Genomic DNA, 23,384 nt, shown 5'->3' on the forward strand with positions numbered 1-23,384 from the left:
TTTCCAGCCCTTCACTTTCAGTCTGTATGTGTCCCCTGTTTTGAGGTGGGTCTCCTGTAGACAACATATGTAGGGGTCTTGTTTTTGTATCCATTCAGCCAGTCTTTGTCTTTTGGTTGGGGCATTCAACCCATTTACGTTTAAGGTAATTAGCAATCAGAATCCAACAACACATTAAAAAGATCATACACCATGACCAAGTGGGCTTTATCCCAGGGATGCAAGGATTCTTCAATATCCGCAAATCAATCAATGTAATACACCACATTAACAAATTGAAAAACAAAAACCATATGATTATCTCAATAGATGCAGAGAAAGCCTTTGACAAAATTCAACATCCATTTATGATAAAAACTCTCCAGAAAGCAGGAATAGAAGGAACATACCTCAACATAATAAAAGCTATATATGACAAACCCACAGCAAACATTATCCTCAATGGTGAAAAATTGAAAGCATTTCCTCTAAAGTCAGGAACAAGACAAGGGTGCCCACTTTCACCATTACTATTCAACATAGTTTTGGAAGTTTTGGCCACAGCAATCAGAGCAGAAAAAGAAATAAAAGGAATCCAAATTGGAAAAGAAGAAGTAAAACTCTCACTATTTGCAGATGACATGATCCTCTACATAGAAAACCCTAAAGACTCCACCAGAAAATTACTAGAACTAATCAATGATTATAGTAAAGTTGCAGGATATAAAATAAACACACAGAAATCCCTTGCATTCCTATACACTAATAATGAGAAAACAGAAAGAGAAATTAAGGAAACAATTCCATTCACCATTGCAACGGAAAGAATAAAATACTTAGGAATATATCTACCTAGAGAAACTAAAGACCTATATATAGAAAACTATAAAACACTGGTGAAAGAAATCAAAGAGGACACTAATAGATGGAGAAATATACCATGTTCATGGATTGGAAGAATCAATATAGTGAAAATGAGTATACTACCCAAAGCAATTTATAGATTCAATGCAATCCCTATCAAGCTACCAACAGTATTCTTCACAGAGCTAGAACAAATAATTTCACAATTTGTATGGAAATACAAAAAACCTCGAATAGCCAAAGCGATCTTGAGAAAGAAAAATGGAACTGGAGGAATCAACCTACCTGACTTCAGGCTCTACTACAAAGCCACAGTTATCAAGACAGTATGGTACTGGCACAAAGACAGAAATATAGATCAATGGAACAAAATAGAAAGCCCAGAGATAAATCCACGCACATATGGACACCTTATCTTTGACAAAGGAGGCAAGAATATACAATGGATTAAAGACAATCTCTTTAACAAGTGGTGCTGGGAAATTTGGTCAACCACTTGTAAAAGAATGAAACTAGAACACTTTCTAACACCATATACAAAAATAAACTCAAAATGGATTAAAGATCTCAACGTAAGACCAGAAACTATAAAACTCCTAGAGGAGAACATAGGCAAAACACTCTCTGACATACATCACAGCAGGATCCTCTATGACCCACCTCCCAGAATATTGGAAATAAAAGCAAAAATAAACAAATGGGACCTAATTAAACTTAAAAGCTTCTGCACATCAAAGGAAACTATTAGCAAGGTGAAAAGACAGCCTTCAGAATGGGAGAAAATAATAGCAAATGAAGCAACTGACAAACAACTAATCTCAAAAATATACAAGCAACTCCTACAGCTCAACTCCAGAAAAATAAATGACCCAATCAAAAAATGGGCCAAAGATCTAAATAGACATTTCTCCAAAGAAGACATACAGATGGCTAACAAACACATGAAAAGATGCTCAACATCACTCATTATCAGAGAAATGCAAATCAAAACCACTATGAGATACCATTTCACACCAGTCAGAATGGCTGCGATCCAAAAGTCTACAAATAATAAATGCTGGAGAGGGTGTGGAGAAAAGGGGACCCTCTTACACTGTTGGTGGGAATGCAAACTAGTACAGCCACTATGGAGAACAGTGTGGAGATTCCTTAAAAAACTGGAAATAGAACTGCCTTATGATCCAGCAATCCCACTGCTGGGCATACACACTGAGGAAACCAGAAGGGAAAGAGACACGTGTACCCCAATGTTCATCGCAGCACTGTTTATAATAGCCAGGACATGGAAGCAACCTAGATGTCCATCAGCAGATGAATGGATAAGAAAGCTGTGGTACATATACACAATGGAGTATTACTCAGCCATTAAAAAGAATACATTTGAATCAGTTCTAATGAGGTGGATGAAACTGGAGCCTATTATACAGAGTGAAGTAAGCCAGAAGGAAAAACACCAATACAGTATACTAACGCATATATATGGAATTTAGAAAGATGGTAACGATAACCCTGTATACGAGACAGCAAAAGAGACACTGATGTATAGAACAGGCTTATGGACTCTGTGGGAGAGGGAGAGGGTGGGAAGATTTGGGAGAATGGCATTGAAACATGTGAAATGTCATGTATGAAACGAGATGCCAGTCCAGGTTCAATGCATGATGCTGGATGCTTGGGGCTGGTGCACTGGGACGACCCAGAGGGATGGTATGGGGAGGGAGGAGGGAGGAGGGTTCAGGATGGGGAACACATGAGAAAAAAAAAAAAAAAAGAGTCTTCTCCAACACCACAGTTCAAAAGCATCAGCACTCAGCTTCCTTTATGCTCCAATTCTTACATCCATATATGGCTACTGGAAAAACTATAGCTTTGACTAGATGGACTTTTGTTGGCAAAGTCATGTCTCTGCTTTTTAATATGCTGTCTAGGTTGGTCATAGTTTTTCTTCCAAGGAGCAAGCATCTCATGACTACAGTCACCATCTGCAGTGAATTTGGAGCCTCCAGAAATAAAGTCTGTTACTGTTTCCATTGTTGCCCCATCTATTTGCCATGAAATGAAGGGACCAGATGCCATGATCTTAGTTTTCTGAATGTTGAATTTTAAGCCAACTTTCTCACTCTCCTCTTTAACTTTCATCAGGAGGCTCTTTAGTTCTTCGCTTTCTGCCATAAGGGTGGTGTCAACTGGCTATCTTGAGTTTACTGGTATCTCTCCTGGCAACCTTGATTCCAGCTTGTGCTTCATCCAGCCCCATATTTCGCATGATGTACTCTGCATATAAGTTAAATAAGCAGGGTGACAATATACAGCCTTGACGTACTCCTTTTCCTATTTGGAACCAGTCTGCTGTTCCATGGCTAGTTCTAACTGTTGCTTCCTGACCTGCATACAGATATCTCAGAAGGCAGGTCAGGTGGTCTGGTATTTCCACCTCTAAGAATTTTCCAGTTTGTCATGATCCCAAAGGCTTTGGTGTAGTCAAAAGCAGATGTTTCTCTGGAACCTTCTTGCTTTTGCAATGATCCAATGGATGTTGGCAATTTGATCTCTGGTTCCAATGCCTTTTCTAAATCCAGCTTGAACATCTGGAAGTTCATGGTTCATGTACTGTTGAAGCCTGGCTTAGAGAATTTTGAGCATTACTTTGCTAGCATGTAAGATGAGTGCAATTGTGCAGTAGTTTTAACATTCTTTGGCATTGCCTCTTTGGGACTGGAATGAAAACCAAGTCCTGTGGCCACTGCTAAGTTTTCCAAATTTGCTGGCATATTGAGTGCAGCACTTTCACAGCATCATCTTTTAGGATTTGCAATAGCTCAACTGGAATTCCATCATCTCCACTAGCTTTGTTCGTAGTGATGCTTCCTAACGCCCACTTGACTTTACATTTCAGGTTGTCTGGCTCTAGGCGAGTGATCACACCATTGCGGCTATCTGGGTCATTAAGACCTTTTTTGTATAGTTCTTCTGTGTATTCTTTCAACCTCTTCTTAATGTCTTCCTCTTCTGTTAGGTCTATACATTTCTGTCCTTTATTGTGCCCATCTTTGCATGAAATGTTCCCTTGGTATTTTCTAAAGAGATCTCTACTCTTTCTCATTCTATTGTTTTCTTCTATTTCTTTGCATTGACCACTGAGGGAGGCTTTCTTATCTCTCCTTTCCTGTTCTTTGGAACTCTTCATTAAAATGAGTATCTTTCCTTTTCTCCTTTGCCTTTAGCTTCTCTTCCTTTCTGAGCTATTTGTAAGATCTCTTCAGACCATTTTGCCTTTTTGGATTTCTTTTTCTTGGGAATGGTCTTGATCACTGCCTCCTGTACAATGTCATGAACCTCCATCCATAGTTCTTCAGGCACTCTATGAGATCTAATCCCTTGAATCTATTTGTCACTTCTACTGTATAATCGTAAGGGACTTGATTTAGGTCAAACCTGAATGATCTAGTGGTTTTCCCAACTTTGTTTAAGTCTGAATTTTGCAATAAGGAGTTCATGATCTGAGCCACAGTCAGCTCCTGGTCTTGTTTTTCCTGACTGTATAGATCTTCTCCATCTTTGGCTGTAAAGAATATAATCAATCTGATTTTGGTATTGACCATCTTTTGATTTCCATGTGTAGAGTCTTCTCTTGTGTTGTTTGAAGAGGGTGTTTGCTATGACCAGTGTGTTCTCTTGGCAAAACTCTGTTAGCCTTTGCCCTGCTTCATTTTATACTCTAAGGCCAAATTTGCTTGTCTCTTGACTTCCTACTTTTGTATTCCAGTCCCCTATAATGAAAAGGACATCTTTTTTAGGTGTTAGTTCTAGGTCTTGTAGGTCTTCATAGAACTGTTCAGCTTCAGTTTCTTCAGCATTGGTTATGCCAAGTATAGCTCATAATATTTATAAATAAATAAGATTCTAAAGGAAATGTAGTGAATTTATATATTAATTATTTTTAATATTATGTATTCCCATCTAGGAAAAATAAATATTTTTAATCATTCATGATTGCATTATGCCCTTTATTTAATAAGGGTTTGTATTTACACATGGCCTTTTCCTTTATTAATTTCAAGGGTTTTTATAAACTGTCATTACTGTAGGGAAATTCTTTTATTTGGTGTATCAAATGCTAACTGGCTATTACCAACTTGAAGAAAAGCTTTTGATTTCTGTATTACAAATCATAAACAGCCAAATATTAATTGTAAGATTTTTAAAGGACGTTTTGGAATATACAGCCACAGTATTAATAATTTGCCTATTCTTTTAATGTATAACAATTACTTAATTTTTTGTATTATTCAATTAACTAAAGGCTTTAAAAACAGAGTAAATAGCTGTGGTGATGGAGGATGAATCCTTCTTTTCCAATTTAATGCAATTCTATTCATATTGCATGTAACATGATTATTTGCCATCACTTGTTACAAAGTATTGTGTTTAGGGGATTTCTATTATTTGAGGATTTTTTTTTCTCTTTAAAAAACTACTGTGAAATATAACTTTAATGTGAAATACAAATTTAAAATGAATATTATGGAAATAATACCCATGCACACACTATCCTGCATTAAGTCACCAATACCTTAGATTCTTCCTCTGTGCTCCTCTCCAACCACATCTCTCACCCTAAGCGAACACTTTCAAGAGGTAACTGTTACTCAGAATTTTGTGCTAGTTATGCCCAGTGCTTTTCCTTAAAATGTTACCAGCTGCTGCTGCTACTGCTAAGTTGCTTCAGGAGAGTCTGACCCTGTGCAACCCCATAGACAGCAGCCCACCAGGCTCCCCTGTCCCTGTGATTCTCCAGGCAAGAACACTGGAGTGGGTTGCCATTTCCTTCTCCATCTACCTGTACCTAAATAACCGTCCTTTTTGTTTTTAAACTTAATACAGATAGAATATTGCTGTATCTATTTTTTGGACCTGCTTTTTCACTATGTTTCTGAAATTAATGTTACTGGATGTAGATAAAATGCATTCATTTTATCACTGTATGTCATAAAATTGTATGGATAGTCTATAATTATCCACTCTGCTACTGGTAAACATTTGGGTTGTTTCCAATTTGTGAATACTGTAAGCAATGCTGCTTTGGACATTCTCATATCTGGACACCAACAGACATGTGTGCAAGAGCTTCCCTAAGTAAGAATGAATACACTATCTGGTTTAGTCATGTACAACTTTACCACACGACGACAAACTGCTTCTGTGCAATAAACAAATTCATCAGTACATCATTTTACCTATCCTTGCACCAAATACCATATTGTTTGTAAGTCCTGCTATCTTGTAAATTAAATGCTATCACCTTGTCCCGCCTCACAAGTATCTTAACTTTATTAGCTACTTCTCTATTTTAGAATTAGCCAGTTTAATAAATTAAAAATTCTTATTGAGGATGGGCAATCAACTTAGGGAATTTATATCAAAGAATACACTCTGTATTGTTAATGACTTCCAATAAAGTTTCCATTTTCTCCATAAAAAACTTTTGCAAATCTTCTGTTGGAATGAATTCCATTGTATTTTTGTTGCCACTGTTATTTTTTAAATTATAGCTTTTGATTTTTGTCTGTGTATAGAAATAAAAGATTTTTATTTATTTCCAGAACTTTATTACTCTTACGAACTCTAACAATGTATCTACATGTTCTTTGTGGAGGAGGGGAGAGACGATAGGACTATGCAGACAATAACACCCATGTAAATAAGAATGTTTATTTTCCTCATGAATTCGTACGCTTTCTTTTTTAAAAAATTGTCACTGCACTGGCTACTACCTCCAATATGACGACTCCTTGTATTCTGATCTTGAAGGAAACACTTTTAAAGTTTCATCATTAAGTAAGATGTCTGCTGTTGTTTTTCTTGGTGAAAGTCCTTTATTACCTGAAGGAAGTACTTTCTTATGCATTATTTTATTTTTCAAATGCATTTTATTTATTGATTTCCCCCTTCATCTATTGTGGTTATTTACACTGATTTTGTATTATTAAAGCAACCCTGCATTCCAGAGATAAACTCAGTAATGATGCATAATCTTTTTTATTCAATGCTGAATTGACTTTGCTAACAGAATATTAGCAATTTAAAAAATTTTTCCATTGACAGTCTTGAATGAGATTAGACAGTAATTTTTTTTCTTTTCTCTTTGTTTTGATATCAAGGTTATGCTATACTCATTAAAAATGGAAAATATTATCTCTTTATTCTATTTCTCAAATTTGGGGTATACTTACCCTAAAACTATTGAGACCAAGTATTTTCTTTGTAAGAAAGAATTTTAACTTTGGAGTCTATTCTTTAATAACTAATAGAACCAATCAGATTTTTATTTTCCCTTATTTGGTCAGTTTTACTTGTATTTTCTTCAAATTTTATCAATTTCAACTGTTTTCAATTTGACTGGGAGAAAGTTGTTCATAATATCATATGCATGTGTCAATATATCATATCTAATGTTTTATATTTGCTCTTTCAACCTTGACAGATGTTTGTCAATGTCATTGGTCTTCTCAAAAAACTAAATAAAGCGATAAACTACTATGAAGTGAACAACCGTATAACGTCTGACTCGTCACGACCCCATGGACTGCAGCCTACCAGGCTCCTCCGTCCATGGGATTTCCCAGGCAAGGGTACTGGAGTGAGGTGCCATTGCCTTCTCTGAACATACAGGTTAAGAAGTATCAATAGAATGCTGCCAGCAGTACATATAAGCTCTCATGTGCCCCTTCCTCATTTTACCCCATGGAGGTGAGACTATTTTGGCTTTTAGAGTAGTAATTTTCTTGCTTGCCTAAACTTTTATCAGATAATTCTGCAACCGTACAGAATAAAGTAATGCTTTGTCAATTTTTAAACTTTATATAAATAGAATAAAAAGTTATTTTTATATCTATTTTCTTTCACTTAATACTTTCAAACTTATCCAGGCCATTGAATGTTCAGCTCATTCAATGCATGACTATAATATAGTATATTCATTCATTACAATATTGATAAAATTTTCTAACTTTTCATTTTCAACCTATTATGTATAATGCAGCTAAGAACATTCTTTTGTACATGGATTCTGATATTCATGTACCTATTTTTTAAAAAATAAATATCTGGGATTGCAGTTGTTTGGTATCAAGCTATGCATATTTTAAACCTTATAGTTTAATGCCCAAGCATTTTGTAAAGTGATTATATAATTTACACTCCCAAAGAGCAGTGAAGGGACTTCTCTGCTTCCTATTTGTGCTAAGCAAATATGGTGCATGTGCAATGGTGTCTTACTAGCATTTTCTGCATTATGGATGAGGAACATTTCTTAATAAGGTTATTGGCCATTTGCATTTCCTCACTTGTAAAATGCCATTTTTTTCTATAGAGATGTCTGATTTTTCAGACTTTATATATTCTGGATATGAGTCATTTATCAGTTGTATAAATTGCAAACCTCTATTCTGTGACTTTCACTCTCTTAATGATGTCTTTTCATGACTAGAAGTTCTTAATTTTAATGTAGATTTATCAACCTCTCCCACTATAATTAGCTTAAACAAGGTAACATGTTTAAGCAATCTTTTCCAACCCCCAGATTAAAGATACTCTCCTATATTGTCTAGTAAAATCTTTATAGTTTTACCTTTCATATTTAAGTCTATAATTCCCTTGAAATTCATTTTTATATAGTATGTGAAGAAATTAATTTCCTTCTCTTCTGGTTTTAAAATAAAGATACCCATTTTTCTCTGCACTATCTATTGAACAGACTATCTTTTCTCCAAAGTTTTAAAGTGCCATTTTGTCTGTTTATAGATTTTCAATTACAATCCATTATTTTCATATCAATACTTCTAACACTTCAATGTCCTGATGCCTACAACTTTATAAGAACCTTGTTTCTAATAATGCCAGTCCTCTCACTTCCTCAACTGAGTGGTTATTCATAACTAATGTATTTCCATATACAATTGGAAAACAATCTGTCATGGTACACACAATCAAACACATACTTTGTACTTTGACTGGCTTTGTTTGAATCTACAATTCAATTTGAAGGAAACATTGTTCAAAAGCAAAGGAACTAATCCATGACTATGATATAATATCACCATTAAGGTCTTTAATTAAAGTAAATAAATTCCCATACCTGCCTCCTGAGAAATCTGTATGCAGGTCAAGAAGCAACAGTTAGAACTGGACATGAGACAACAGACTGGTTCCAAATAGGAAAAGGAGTACGTCAAGGCTGTATATTGTCACCCTGCTTATTTAACTTCTATGCAGAGTACATCATAAGAAATGCTGGGCTGGATGAAGCACAAGCTGGAATCAAGATTGCTAGGTGAAATATCAAAAACCTCAGATACGCAGATACCACCACCGTTACGACAGAAAGCGAAGAACTGAAGAGCCTCTTGATGAAAGTGAAAGAGGAGAGTGAAAAAGCTGGGTTAAAACTCAACATTCAGAAAACTAAGATCATGGAATCTGGTCCCATCACTTCACGGCAAATAGATGGGGAAACAATGGAAACAGTGACAGACTTATTGATGCTTTTGAGCTGTGGTGTTGGAGAAGACTCTTGAAAGTCCCTTGGACTGCAAGGAGATCCAACCAGTCCATTCTAAAGGAGATCAGTCCTGGGTGTTCTTTGGAAAGACTGATGCTGAAGCTGAAACTCCAATACTTTGGCCACCTGATGCGAAAAACTGACTCATTTGAAAAGACTCTGATGCTGGCAGGCAGGAGGAGAAGGGGATGACAGAGGATAAGATGGTTGGATGGCATCACCGACTCAATGGACAGGAATTTGAGCAAGCTTCGGGAGCTGATGGACAGGGAAGCCTGGCATGCTGCATGCAGTCCATGGGGTCACAAAGAGTTGGACATGACTGAGTGACTTAACTGACTGAAGATCTTTTACATCTTTTATTAGATTTACACTTAGGTACTTCAGTAGGCACTCTTCTCCTTTCTGATCACAAAGAAGAGGTTGCCAAGGCTTCATCATTAAGTATGACATTCATTATAGTATTTTAGTAGATAACCTTTATCAGTTTAAGGATGTTCCATTCTACTCCTAATCTGCAAGAAGTCTGATGACAGCAGACAAATTTATCAGATGTTTTTCTGCAACTACAGAGGTAATATAATTTTTCTCCCTTAGCCTATTAGGAAAATATACTGATAAATTATCTAAAATAACCTTGTGTGCCTTGCATAAACCCAACTTAGTTATATTATTCTTTTAATATATTACAATATGTCATTTGTTAAAAATCTGAAATACTACAAGTATTTTCACAAATAAGACTCTTTACCACTCCATGGACTGTAGCCGCCAGGTTCCTCTGTATATGGGATTTATTTCCCAGGCAAGAATACTGGAGTGGGCTACCATTTCCTTCTCCTAGGGATCTTCCTGACCCAGGGATCAAACCCGGGTCTCCCACATTGCAGCCAGATTCTTCACTGTTTACAGATTCCCACCAGGGAAGCCCCAAATAAGATTAATGTTTCTTAAAATGTCCATGGTTATCCAGAACTCAGAAAATAAGTTAGGAAGTTTCCTTCCTCTATTCTCTTTAAGAATTTGTGTTTGGTATTAGTTCTTCATTAAATATTAAATAGCATTATCCAGTGAAGCCATCTGGGCCTGGTGATTCCTTTCTAGGAATAATTTTAAACGTGAATTCATTTCTTTAGTGTTTATAGGAACATTTATACATGTTCTATTTCTTCCTATATCAGTATTAATAAGTTTTATTTTTCTAGAAATATGTGTATGAGAATTATGGTATTCTACTGTGGTAATGAGTTTCAGTTTGCTCACATCTCCCTGCATCCACACTCCTGGATAATAGTACCTTTTCACACTGACTCTAAAGCTCCCTTTAAAGTTAAAACTGACTACCTGCTATATTTTGCCAATGAACATCCAGTACATTTCCAACTTCATGCCTTATCTCACGTCATTTCCTCTCCCTGGAAAGCCCACATATTTGGAGGTAATCAAGTTGTTGTTTAGTCACTAAGTTGTGTCCGACTCTATGTGACCCCATGGACTGTAGCCTGCCAAGCTCCTCTGTCCACGGAATTCTCCAGGCAAAAATACCAGAGTGGGTTGCCATTTCCTTCTCCAGGGGATCTTCCTGACCCAGGGACTGAACCCGTGTCTCCTGTATTGGCAGACATATTCCTTACACTGAGTAACCCCAGGAAAGCCCAGGAAAAATGCATAGATGTTTATAAACACAAAATTTTATATAAACTATCATGGCATTCACTACTTACATTCTGCAAAGTAGATTCCAGATTAAAGACTCCTAACTTAGATACTGCCCAATATTAACAGAGGGAGGAATAAGCAAATAAATATGGAAATAAATACATAACAGAGCGAGGGTTGATAAAACATTCATCCTGGCCTATGAAAATTTGTATAAAAGAACTGTTTAAAATATGAAACATAAAATATACTTGAGTTTTAGAAATTTATTTACAAAGTTCTTCCTACTACAACTGCTTTTAAAATATAGCAATAAAGGATCATTCACTATTAAAGTGGTACATATGTGGCATAGAAAAAAATCTATATAGTCAGTTAAAGTATTATAACAGATAATTGAAAATTGTTAAATGACACACATTTGCAGTACTCCCTAAACAAGTAGGAAATAACAATGCATTTATTCATAGGAACTTGATTATTTTGTACTACTATTTAAAAAACACCCTATTATGAAAGATAAAATCAGAGTTTGAAAAATATTTTACAACAACAAGTGTATTTCAATTTTACATTTAATTATGAGGCCACAATAAAAATTTAACCATACACATATCAATGCATTTTACAGCAGATTAGCCAACTTAGGAATTATTTCATAAAGAGTATAAACCACTTTACCATAATCTCCCCACGGTCTTATCTTTCCAAATAAAATTCTACACACTATCAAACTAAATTAAGTGACCTGTGGCTAAAATCACTATAAGTATACTGGCCCTTAAACAAGTATACATCAGTATCATGTTTGTGCAAAATATACATGATTTTTTAATCCTTTTGCCCTTATCTCAATTTGCAAGTATATTCTGAAACCACCTCCTCTAACTGTTATTCTTGTCAATAGTGGCAAATCTTTCAAAATACACATATGATATCTTTATTTATAAAATAAACTGCAAAATAGTATGTGAACCAAGAACCCACTATTCAGAGGTCTATCCATGTTTTCATTTGTGATATCACTTAATTTCTGAACAAATTGAGATACACATTTATTTCCAAAAATTCATTCAAGGACACTATACAAAGAGATTTACAGCAGTATTTGGCATCAACCAATAAAATTTATTTACTGTATCATGTGGCAAAGTTATTAATATCATGAATAACTTAAATGACTGGTCTTCAACTGGATTCAATAAAGAGAAAAATTACACCAAAATCAATATAACTTTTTACATGAATTAACTCAAAAAATGTCAGAGGTTAACCTTACTCTTTCAAGAAAAAAATAAAATGGCATAGTTTAGTGTTACCTTCTTTCCAGCTTTCACTAAGTGCTAACAGTAAGTACCATTTAAGTCAGTTTCTTATTTGAGAATGAGGTGTTTATAACTTTATACAAATTTTTTTTTAAGCCTCATATCAAATGAGTTGTAGATCTACTTAAAGTATGGCTTCTCCTTTCAAAGAAGGCAGGAAGACTGACAAGGGAGGGAGACGGGATGCCCTGTAAAGACAAACATTTTATACTTAAATATTTTTTCTCTTGAGTAAGATATAGCTTAGTATCATACATACTATTTTTGCATTTTACAAATTATCATAACAAGTAAGACATCTGAAAATCTAAACTCTTTAAAGAAACAGAAACTTAAAAATTAGGAGGGAAGGGTTGGGAGAACACATAGAACTATTTTAGCATTCTGAAAACAAGAAAAATGGATAGACTAGTTTACTACATATTAACTCAAATGAAAGAGATATATGCTTATTGCTAGTAGTGGTACTTCTGTGAGATAAATGATTTAGTGTTTCAGGTGTATTTTTAAAATTATAAATTAGAAGACAAATTTTCGAGGTTAAAAAGACAAACCACAGTGGTTTCTTCTTAATCATAAGCAGAATTAAGAAGAGTAAAATTACTTCATGGGAAATAATTTTCTAAATTAAAAGCCATACACTCTGAAAAAGTTTTTATATTATGTGTTCAACCCATATTTATATGTGTGTATGATTTTGCTTCAAATAAAACTAAGCAAAACAGCAGTACTTGTGATAATAGAGATCACTAATATACTAAGCTGTCTAAACTTTATTATTTCAGAGTGTCAAAGTTAAATATCATCAGAATTTTTAATAACAAAGAAACAATACCAAAAAGTTAAGAGGGGATATAAATCAAAACAAATTATTATGAAAGGTACTATTTTAACAGACATGCTGCTGCTGCTGCTGCTAAGTTGCTTCAGTCGTGTCCAACTCTGTGCGACCCCATAGACGGCAACCCACCAGGCTCCTGTGTCCCTGGGATTCTCCAGGCAAGAACACTGGAGTGGCTTGCCATTTCCTTCTCCAATGCATGAAAGTGAAAGTGAAGCCATTCAGTCGTGTCTGACTCTTAGCGACCTTGTGGACTGCATTGCAGCCTACGAGGCTCCTCCGTCCATGGGATTTTCCAGGCAAGAGTACTGGAGTGGGGTGCCATTGCCTTCTCTGTTAACAGACATGAATGGTTAACTATTCCCTGGAGAAGGGAATGGCAACCCACTCTAGTATTCTTGCCTGGAGAATTCCATGGAGAGGAGCCTGGTGGGCTACAGTCCATGGCGTCACAAAGAGTAGGACACGACTAAGCGACTAATACACACAAACTTAGAGCCAGCAAGGCAGCTAGCTAGCTATAAGTCCTCATCAACAAGGTTTGAAGAGTTTAAAGAGCCGGGTTGGTGAAGTATCACCATTTAAGTGACAGCAAAGCGATGATTTAAGTAGATAGTATAAAAGTTTACATTTTCCTCAGGTAAAACCTTTATGATTTGCCATATTAAAAGCATAAATTTTACACAAATGTCATAATTCTAAGATTAAGAATCATATTTGGAATATAAATCCACTTCATAGGACAATTACTACTATTTTTAAGTAATTACTTCCATAAATAAGAAAATCTCTAATGGGACTGATTTTTTCAGGCCTTATGACTAAATTATCTTGCAAAATAGTTTTATGTGCCAATAAACAAAGATACTCCATTAAGCCTAAGTTGTTGTGATTTCAAAGCAGTTATAAAGTTGTGAATTCAGAAGTCCCCATTCACCTAATATGTGATTCAGTGGAGAAAAATACTTTCTTTTTTTCATAATAAATACAAATTTCAAATAGCTAATAAGCTCACATTAAATTTCACAAGGCTTGTTTCCATTACTGGTTGATGTATCTCCTAATTCTTCACAAATATCAAAGATGACTTGGATAGAACTTTTTTGAAATTTGAAAACTCAGAATTTCCTTCTAGCATCTCTGAAAAACTAGCTCATGAGGCAGAATGAAGTACAGATCGAAACCAGGAGTTTTGAGAGTGCCCACCAGTAGAGTTTGAGAGCTGAACATAACCATGCTTAGTAAATCCAATTACATTGCTCGTGGAAACAGAATGAGTAATCTGTTAGAACAGAAATAGGCAATTGAGAAGAGGACAGGAATGTCTTAAAGATACTTTAGGTACTTATTTATATTATTTACATAAAACTGGTAAAGCCATAAGTAATATATATTAATTTTCCAAAAATTTTCTATAAAATCCTATTACCTTCATTTGAAAAGCAGTAATATTTATAATAGTTACAACAGATGCAGGAAATAAAAAAGGGATAGTGCACTGGGCTTCAGAAAGCTTACAATCTAATTTTAGTAAATGAATGCTTACCATATTTTGTCAATTTCAATACTTTTTTCATTAACTAACATCTTTGCAAAAATTCATATTATCAACCAAGTATGATTTCCCTTCCATTGGAAGGTTAATCTTGATTACAAATCTATATAAACATACTCATAATAAGCTATAACCTTTGATGTATATTAACTAAAGACTTAACTAGCTTTATAAAAAATAAGCTATTAAGCATTATGTACCTTTTTTGTATGCATTTTATATAATTAAAGGTAACTGTTTATAGAACACGAAGGTGTTACCCTAAGTGCACTAACTTACTTAATCCTTACAACTACTACTTTATATTCATTTTATAAACAGTGAAATTGAAACAGAAAGATCTTTAATAAGTTGACAGAAGTCATACAGCTAGTAAACAGCAGAACTGGGATCTGAACTTAGGAGTTTCAGAGTTCCTGCTCTTAACCACTACTCAAACTGGCTCTGAGAAAATAATCACATCATATATGTGAGATAGAGTGTGTGTAATTACCCTTTACAATAACAACACAGGGTAAGTACTCCTTTCTTTCATCTGCAAATTGGGGATAAGAGAAAATAGGAAACTTGCTGAAGAACATATAGCTAAGAAATGACAGTCACTTGCCTTTCTTAACCTTAGTAAGTTATATTAATGATTTTTACAAAGGACAGATACATCACTATTTAGTAACAGTAATATACGTTAGAAATGCCCTTAATATTAATTAAATGTCTAATAATTCTGACACCATTGGGAATTTGGATTGCTCAGGAAACATTTAAAAATAAACACATGAATTTAGAACCCATAACACCTTTTGATACTCACTTCAGTGATTATCTATTCACAGAAATAATAAAGGAAATAAAACTCAGTCTCTGCTATATTATTGGAGCCAATCTATAAATAGAACTATCGTTCTGTACGTCAGTAAAGTGATAGGCTAGACCAAAAAATGTTTCTTTGTCTCAGAGATTAACATCTCAATCCCAATAAAATTTCATATCAAATAAACTACACCTTAAGTCTCTAATTCATTAAATGAGGTTTTCTAAATTATCTTAACCCAACAATGAGGTTAGATATATCAAAAAAATTGATGGAAATATTAAGATTTCCACCTTTAAAAAGTCAACAAATTTTATACCAACTTGATAAATTTAGCCTGTTAAATCAAAATCACTTACTGCTAATGATGATGTGCTAGCCAGACGACTCATTACATGCTTCTCATTGCTAGAAGGACTTCTTCCCTCTGCTGAACTTTGGGATGCCATAAGAGCCCTTCGGAGAGCTCTTTTTGGAGTTTTGGAGAAAGAGAATGCTCTGGTAACCTAGAATTAAAACAAGATACAATTAATTTAAAAACCTAGATTAATATAATTGATTAGAACAATTATATGTAAAACAAAGCCAAATTTACATTAAAAGTTTTTCTATAAAAAATATGGAGAAATTCTGCCATATATAAAAAGTATATGGCAGAATGAGAATCTCTGGACAAAGCAGTGAGAAAATGTTAGGGTTAGGGGTTAGGGTTACGGTTAGGGATTGTGGATTATTCTATCTTGCATTCATAGAACTCTAGTCCAGCAGGAGAAAGTAGGAAGGAAAATTTGGCATGAGAAGAAACCTTGGTATTGTCTAATTCTGCTATAATTCAGTTATGAGATTGTTGATCCAAAGCCACTTAAACCTCAATTTAACTGTAAAAGGGTAGGACTTTATTTGAATCACCATTGTTAATGTTTATCTACTATATATTATTCATGTTAAATGCAGAGATACAATGATGATTAAAGTATGCAGCCTCCCCTCAAAGGCAAAGAAAACAACAATCAAAAACTTAGGAACTGAACAACAGACTCTGGCTGTAAATTTACCTATAAAATTAAAACTCTAGTTCTACTTTTAAAAAACCTATTACCTACATTCTTGTATAGTCCTGAACAACCTCGATAAGGTAAGGTAAAGTAGGAAAGTTATCTTCATCATTAGAAGTCTGAAACTTACTATGGTAAGGAACAGATCCCAGGTTTCCTGACTTTTTTGTGTGCCCTTTGCTGAAAAATATCTAAGGCAATTTCTAACATGAATGCACACATACTTAAAACACGATCAGAAATATCACAGTAACTAGAATGGGAAGGGTGAAAGCTGTTACAATTACTGTGCCAAAGAATTCGCTAAGTTTAACTATTATCTCTGCAGGCCATTTCCTAAAACCAAAAAACAACTTTGTTTTATGTACTACCTTCACACTGACATCCTGACATCTATGGCTATATTATTTTAATATACTCTGAAAAATACATTTTGGAGATATGGTGAATAATAATGTCACTGAGATTTACCTTTTTTGAAGTCTTTTTTATTGCTCTAGATGCTCTACTCAATGTACTGTCCATATCTTTTGTATTTACTTCAAAGGATTCTGGATCAGCAGTGTAAATAAGATTCTCCTGTTGAAAATTATTATTAATTTTTAAAATAATAAAATAAAAATACACAGCTTTTCCTAAAATCAAACCTGTAAGAACTTACATGCACACACAGGTGCTTATATAAATCAAACTACTCAAGATTTTTGCTGTTTTTTACAATGTATGTGTGAGTATACAAATATTTTCTCTTCAACATGGCAGAAGTTCTCAAAAGAAAAGACACCAAATCAGGGCATTTTAAAATGTACTATTTGAAATGTAAGAGAGAGTTCAACTGAAGTCCCTGAATATCTGAATTTATAAACATTTTTTAGTAACAAAATTTCACAACTGGGAAGAATTTTGTGGCTTAAAACAGTATAAATTAGGATATAGGTTAAATGTTTGCTGCCACCTTGTGGTTAATTTTACTTTATGAAATACTTTCATTAATTGTTTATATTCTAGTTCTAGAATTACTAGCCATCCTATGGCTAAGTAATTCAATAGATTTTATTTTCAGCATTTTTCCATTACTGTTTACACTTCAGAATCATAGTTATAAATTTATAAACGACTGCAAAAGCCAAATAGTTGGACATTGTGATAAATTTAGGAATAATCTCTGTAGTAGGAAATCACTATACTGCAGAGATCCATTTTATATATGGATACCTAGGAATATGAGAAAAAAATTCTTCCTTATAATGAACAGCTTTTTGGCTTTACAAAAAGCTGTCTCCATTATTTTCCTAGCCAGCATTCTGTTGTATGCACTAGTACTGTATTTCTTTCAATGAAGCTTTGTGTGGAGCAATCCTTTATTTATAACAATATATTGTTGGCCCACAGAAAAAATAAAACAAAAAACAAATCAAGGACCAGAGCAAGATGGTGCAATAGAAGGACGTGGAACTCACCTCCTCCCACAGACATATCTGTATGTAGAATAAAGCTCACAAAATACCTGCTAAATGCTGGCAGAAGAGCTCATAAAACCAAAATGCAAGAAAGATCACCACATAACAGAGTAGGAGAAAACAAAGAAAAGGGGAATTGGGACAGGATCTGTACCCCTGGGAGGGAGCTATGAAAGAGGAAATGTTCCTTGACACAGGAAAATGCTTCATCAGCAGGGGAGATCAGTGTGGAAAGAAAGACAGCTTCAGAGGCTTGAGAGAGAACAGAGCAACTGGTCTGCAACAAGTAGAACAGAGGGAGACCCGCAAAGAAGGCCCAGGCCATCTCACTGCAATCCTCAGCCTGAGAGGCATGTCTGCTGGTTCACACCGGTGCTCAGCTGTATCCAACTCTTTGCAACTCTTTGGACTATAGCTTGCCAGGCTCCTTTGTCCATGGGATTTTCCAGGCAAGAATACTGGAGTGGGTTGTCATATCCTTCTTGAGCAGATTTTCCTGAACCAGGGATTGAACCCAGGTCTCTTGTGTTCCCTGCATTGCAGATGGGTCCTTTACCTTCTGAGCCATCTGAGAAGGTTGGGTGCTAAAACCTAGGCTTCAAAGGACAGACCTGGGGCGAAGACTGGAGTTGTCTGCATGAAGACTGCCTGAAGGGGCTTGGAGTGTGATCCAAGCTGCAATCTGGTGCATGTACAAAAAGGAGAATGGATCCGTCACTGAAGCCCCACTGTTAACTTGCAAGCTCAAAGGAAGGGTGGGGCACAGAATAGCAGCCTCATTCTCAGTGTGCTCATAACAGGCTCAGCTGCTCATTCACAGAGGCAAGGCTGCAATCCTAGCCAACTGCCAGTGGCCTTACAACTTAGAAAGCAGGGCTGAAATCTTAATGTCCCCATGGCTCATGGATTTATGTGCCTGAGATGGCTTGGTAAACTCAGTGCCTGTAGGACACTGGTGTAGATTACTGTGCTCCTGTGGCTGGGGCAGGTCTAGAGATAGTAGGCTCTGCTGGCACTCACACACAGAGGTAGGCCGAGGGTCTAGGCTGACTCAGTAGCTCCTACAGCTATGGTGGGTCCAGGTCCTCAACCCAGCCATGGTGGTCCCAGTGCCTGACCTCAGTAGTTCTGTGTCAACAGATCTGTGCTAGTAGCTTTGTGAGTAGAGGACCTGAGGGTTACCAGGTCTAACTATCTAAATCTCCACAGCTGAGGTGGGACCAAGGGGTGTGCCAAAAACTGTACTCTGTGAACCAGCAGAACCAGCCTGTCACAATAGTGACAGGCAAAATCAGAGTGCACTTTCCTGTAGACAAGTCTTTCCCCAATATTCACTGGGTGGCGTCTCTCCCAGTGGGAGTATTCCAGTCCTATCTACCTCACACTGGAGTTCAGAAACAGACCTGGGGCATCTATCCAAAATGGGGGCAAACTCTGCCCCAGACAGAGTTGTAACAACCACAAAGCAAAGAGGAAGCCACACTCAACATCCAGTGCAGGCTCTGGTCATCATGATAACAATCATGCCCATATCAAGGGGATAATGGATAACACACAGAGAGGCAAACTGTGGCAGGCATACATAATGAAAACAGTCTTTGCTCAAAAATATTACTCTCACAAAGGCTACACAGGGACACTCCCTCATAAAAACTGCCCTTCCAGACCATGGTAGAAAAATGTTTCTCCTTAATTCAGAGTCAGAGAAATAGAAGTAAAATGAAAAAGAGGAACCACACAATTAAAAGACCAAGAGAATTCCCTGAAAGAACAATGAAACAGACATCTCCAGTCTACCAGATCCTGAGTCCAAAAAGGGGATAATGAAAATATTGAAGGAGTTAAGAAATGATATGGATAGAAATAGAGATTCCTGTTTAAAAAAAAAAAAAATATATATATATATATATCAAAAGAGGAGTCAATTAAAAGTAAAATGAGACAAAAGTTGAACTAAAGGCAATCAACAGCAAACTGGATAATGAAGAAATAATAAGTGATCTGGAAGACAGAATAATGGAAATTACCAGACTAGAACAGCAGACAGAAATACAAATAAAAAATATATATATATAGAAGATCTATGGAATAATATAAAGTATCCAGATCTGTGCATAATAGGAATCCCAGAAGGAAAACAAACAGAACGGGAATTTAAAAATGTATTTGAAGAAATTATGGCTGAAAATGTCCCAAATCTAAGGAAGGAAACGGAAACCCATGTATAGGAAGGACAGACGGTCCCAAATAAGATGAACCCAAACAGACCTACACCAAGATATACTATAACTAAAACAAAAAAATTTTAAGATATAAAGAGGATTCTAAAGGCAGCAAAAGAAAAACAAAGAGTTAATTACAAAGGAACCCCGCCACCATAATGCTGTCAGCTGATTTCTCTACAGGGTCCCAAACAAGATGAACCCAAACAGACCTACACCAAGATATACTATAACTAAAATGGCAAAAGTTAAAGACATAAAGAGGATTCCAAAGGCAGCGAGAGAAAAACAGAATTAATTACAAAGGACCCCTCTCCCCATAAGGCTGTCCACTTATATCTCTACCTACAGAAATACTGAAGGCCAGAAGGGGGTGGCAGGATATCTTCACTCAAAGTCTTAAAAGGGAAAAGCCTGCAACCCAGGACACTCTATACAGCAAGATTATCACTTGGAATAGGGAGAGATAAAGAACTTCTCAGACAAGCAAAAACTAAAAAGAATACAGCAATATTAAAGTTATCCTAAAAGAAATATTCAAAGGTTTCTCTAAGTAGAATAAAGAAAAAAAATCTACACGAAAGAGAAAATCACAATTGGAAAGAAAATCACTTACATAAGCTAGTACACAAATTTAAAAAATAAAATAATTTTTCTGAAAGTAATGATAACTCCAACTAACACCAAAAGAGTAAATACAAAGATATAAAAGAGGACGTCAAAAATCATAAAATGTGGGGAAAGAGTATAAAAATGTAGTTTTTTTCTTTTAAAGAATGTGTTTGAGCCTATATGACTATCAGTCTAGAGGTCAATATAGTTGTCGGTTAACACACTTGACAGCCAGGGTAACCACAAATCAAAACCATGTAACAGCTTCACAAAAAAGTAAAAGAAAAGAAAAAAGCATAATGCAAAAGAAAACCGTCAAACCAAAACAGGGAAAACAGAAAGGAACAAAGATGAAATATAAACTCAACTGGAAAATAAGGTTTTAAAAATGGAAATAAATACTTATCTATCAATAATTACCTTAAATGTCAATGGACTAGACTAAACACTCTAATGAAAAGACATTGGCAGACTGGATTAAAAAAAAAAAAAAGAGCCTACAACCTGCTGCCTATAAGAAACCCACCTTAGGGCCAGGGCCAATGACATACAGATTGAAAGCAATAAGACTGAAAAAGATATTTCATGCAAATGGAAATGACAACAAAGCAGATCTAGCAACACTCATTCCAGACAAAACAGACTGTAAAACAAAAGTCATAAAGATAAAAAAGGACATTCTATAATGATAAAAGGGTCAATACAAGATGAAGATTTTACACGCATTTAATACTTGTTAACATATGCAATAGACGAGTGCCTAAATACAAAAAGCAAGTATTAACAGACATAAAGGAAGAAACTGACAGGAATACAACAGTGAAAGACTAACATCTCACTCACATCAGTAGATACATCTTCCAGACAAAATGAGAAAGGCAACAGAAATCCTAAATGATACAATAAAAAGGTTAGGCTTAATTGATATTTTCAGGACATTACATCCAAAAAACCAGAATACATTCTTTATAAGTGCACACAGATCAATCTCTAAGATTGATCACATACTAGGACACAAAACAAGACTAAACAAATTTAAGAGGACAGAAATAATTTCAAGCATCTTTTCTGATCACAACAGCATGAAACTAGAGTCAACCTTAGAAAGAGAAAAAAAAAAAAAGATTATATGGAAACTAAAAAGCATGCTACTTAAAAAAAAAATATCAAGAGTCAATGATGGAATCAAAGAGGAAATCAGAAGACACCTTGAAACTACTATATACTCTTGAAAAAGGAGGCATGAGTACAGAATTGAGGGGGAAAAAAAGTTTCTTCAGTGTGGTGCTGGAAAAGCTGGACAGATGCATATAAATCAAGGAAGTCAGAACAGTCTCTCACACCATACATAAAACTCAATAAACACCGTTCTCTTCTCCAGGAGATAGTCCAGACCCAGGGATTGAACCTGGGTCTCCTGCATTGCAGATTCTTTACCATCTGAGCCACCAGAGAAGCCCCAAATATATGACATGACACCATAAAACTCCTAGAAGAGAACATAGGCAAAACATTTTCTGACATAAAAGTCCAATTGTTTTCTTAGATCAGTCTCCCAAGGCTACAGAAATAAGAGTAAAACAAGCAAATGGGAGCTAATAAACTTAAAAGCTTTTCCACAGTAAAGGAAACCATAAAAAGACAATCCACAGAATAGGAGAAAACATTTGCAAACAATGTGCCCAACAAGAGATTAATTTCCAAAATATACTAGTAGCTCATACAACTTAATAACAAGACAACAAACAACAACTCAATCAATAACTAGACAAACACCTAAATAAACCCTTCTTCAAAGACATACAGATGGATAGCAGAACATGAAAAGATGTTCAACATCACTAATTATTAGAAAAATGAAAATAAAAACTACAAAAAGGTACTGCCTCACACCAGAAGGAATGGTCATCATTAAAAAGTCTACAAAAAAAAAAAGTCTACAAATAACAAAGGCAGAGAGGCTAACAGTACCAAGGTTCCTTAAAACCCTGAAAATAAAAAAGCAATAAAAACAAACAATACCAAAAAAACCTTAAAATAGAGTTGGCATATGACCCAACATATGACCCAACGTATGACCCAACATATGACCCAATGCCACTCCCAGGTGTATATCCAGAGAAAACTATAATTCACAAACATACATGTACCCCAATGTTTACAGCAGCACAATTTACAAATTACAATAAATTTTACAGCAGTACAAGTTACAATTTCCAAATCATGGAAGCAACATGGATATATGAATGGATAAAGATGTGGAATAGATACACAATGGAATACTACTTGGCCATAAAAAAGAGTTTAAGAATGCCATGCAGTAACATGGATGGACCTGAGATTATCATGGGCTTCCCAGGTGGAACTAATGGTAAAGAATCCACCTACCAATGAAGGAGATGCAAGTTTGATCCCTGGGTTGGGAAGAGCCCCTGGGGTAG

At 35.4% G+C, this 23,384-nt stretch overlaps 1 protein-coding gene across 10 annotated transcripts in view; it reads right to left on the reverse strand.

Annotated features, from left to right (window-relative positions):
- Positions 1 to 11,308: 11,308 nt before the first annotated feature.
- The window catches only part of ECT2 (epithelial cell transforming 2), a 59,291-nt gene continuing 47,215 nt past the window's right edge, over positions 11,309 to 23,384 (reverse strand). For 5 of the 10 annotated variants that reach the window (XM_061415601.1, XM_061415618.1, XM_061415626.1 and 2 more), the window contains 3 exons: positions 17,121 to 17,228; positions 15,954 to 16,100; positions 11,309 to 12,575 (listed from right to left, as the gene is read on the reverse strand). In XM_061415601.1, the coding sequence (XP_061271585.1) occupies positions 12,486 to 12,575; positions 15,954 to 16,100; positions 17,121 to 17,228 (345 nt within the window). In that variant the 3' untranslated portion in view covers positions 11,309 to 12,485. Of the gene's footprint in view, positions 12,576 to 14,011; positions 14,511 to 15,953; positions 16,101 to 17,120; positions 17,229 to 23,384 lie in introns of those variants that run through there. The other 5 variants (XM_061415566.1, XM_061415556.1, XM_061415586.1 and 2 more) reach the window with 2 other exon arrangements.

This window comes from Bos javanicus, chromosome 1 (genome assembly GCF_032452875.1).
Source record: "Bos javanicus breed banteng chromosome 1, ARS-OSU_banteng_1.0, whole genome shotgun sequence".
NCBI classification, from domain to species: domain Eukaryota; kingdom Metazoa; phylum Chordata; class Mammalia; order Artiodactyla; family Bovidae; genus Bos; species Bos javanicus.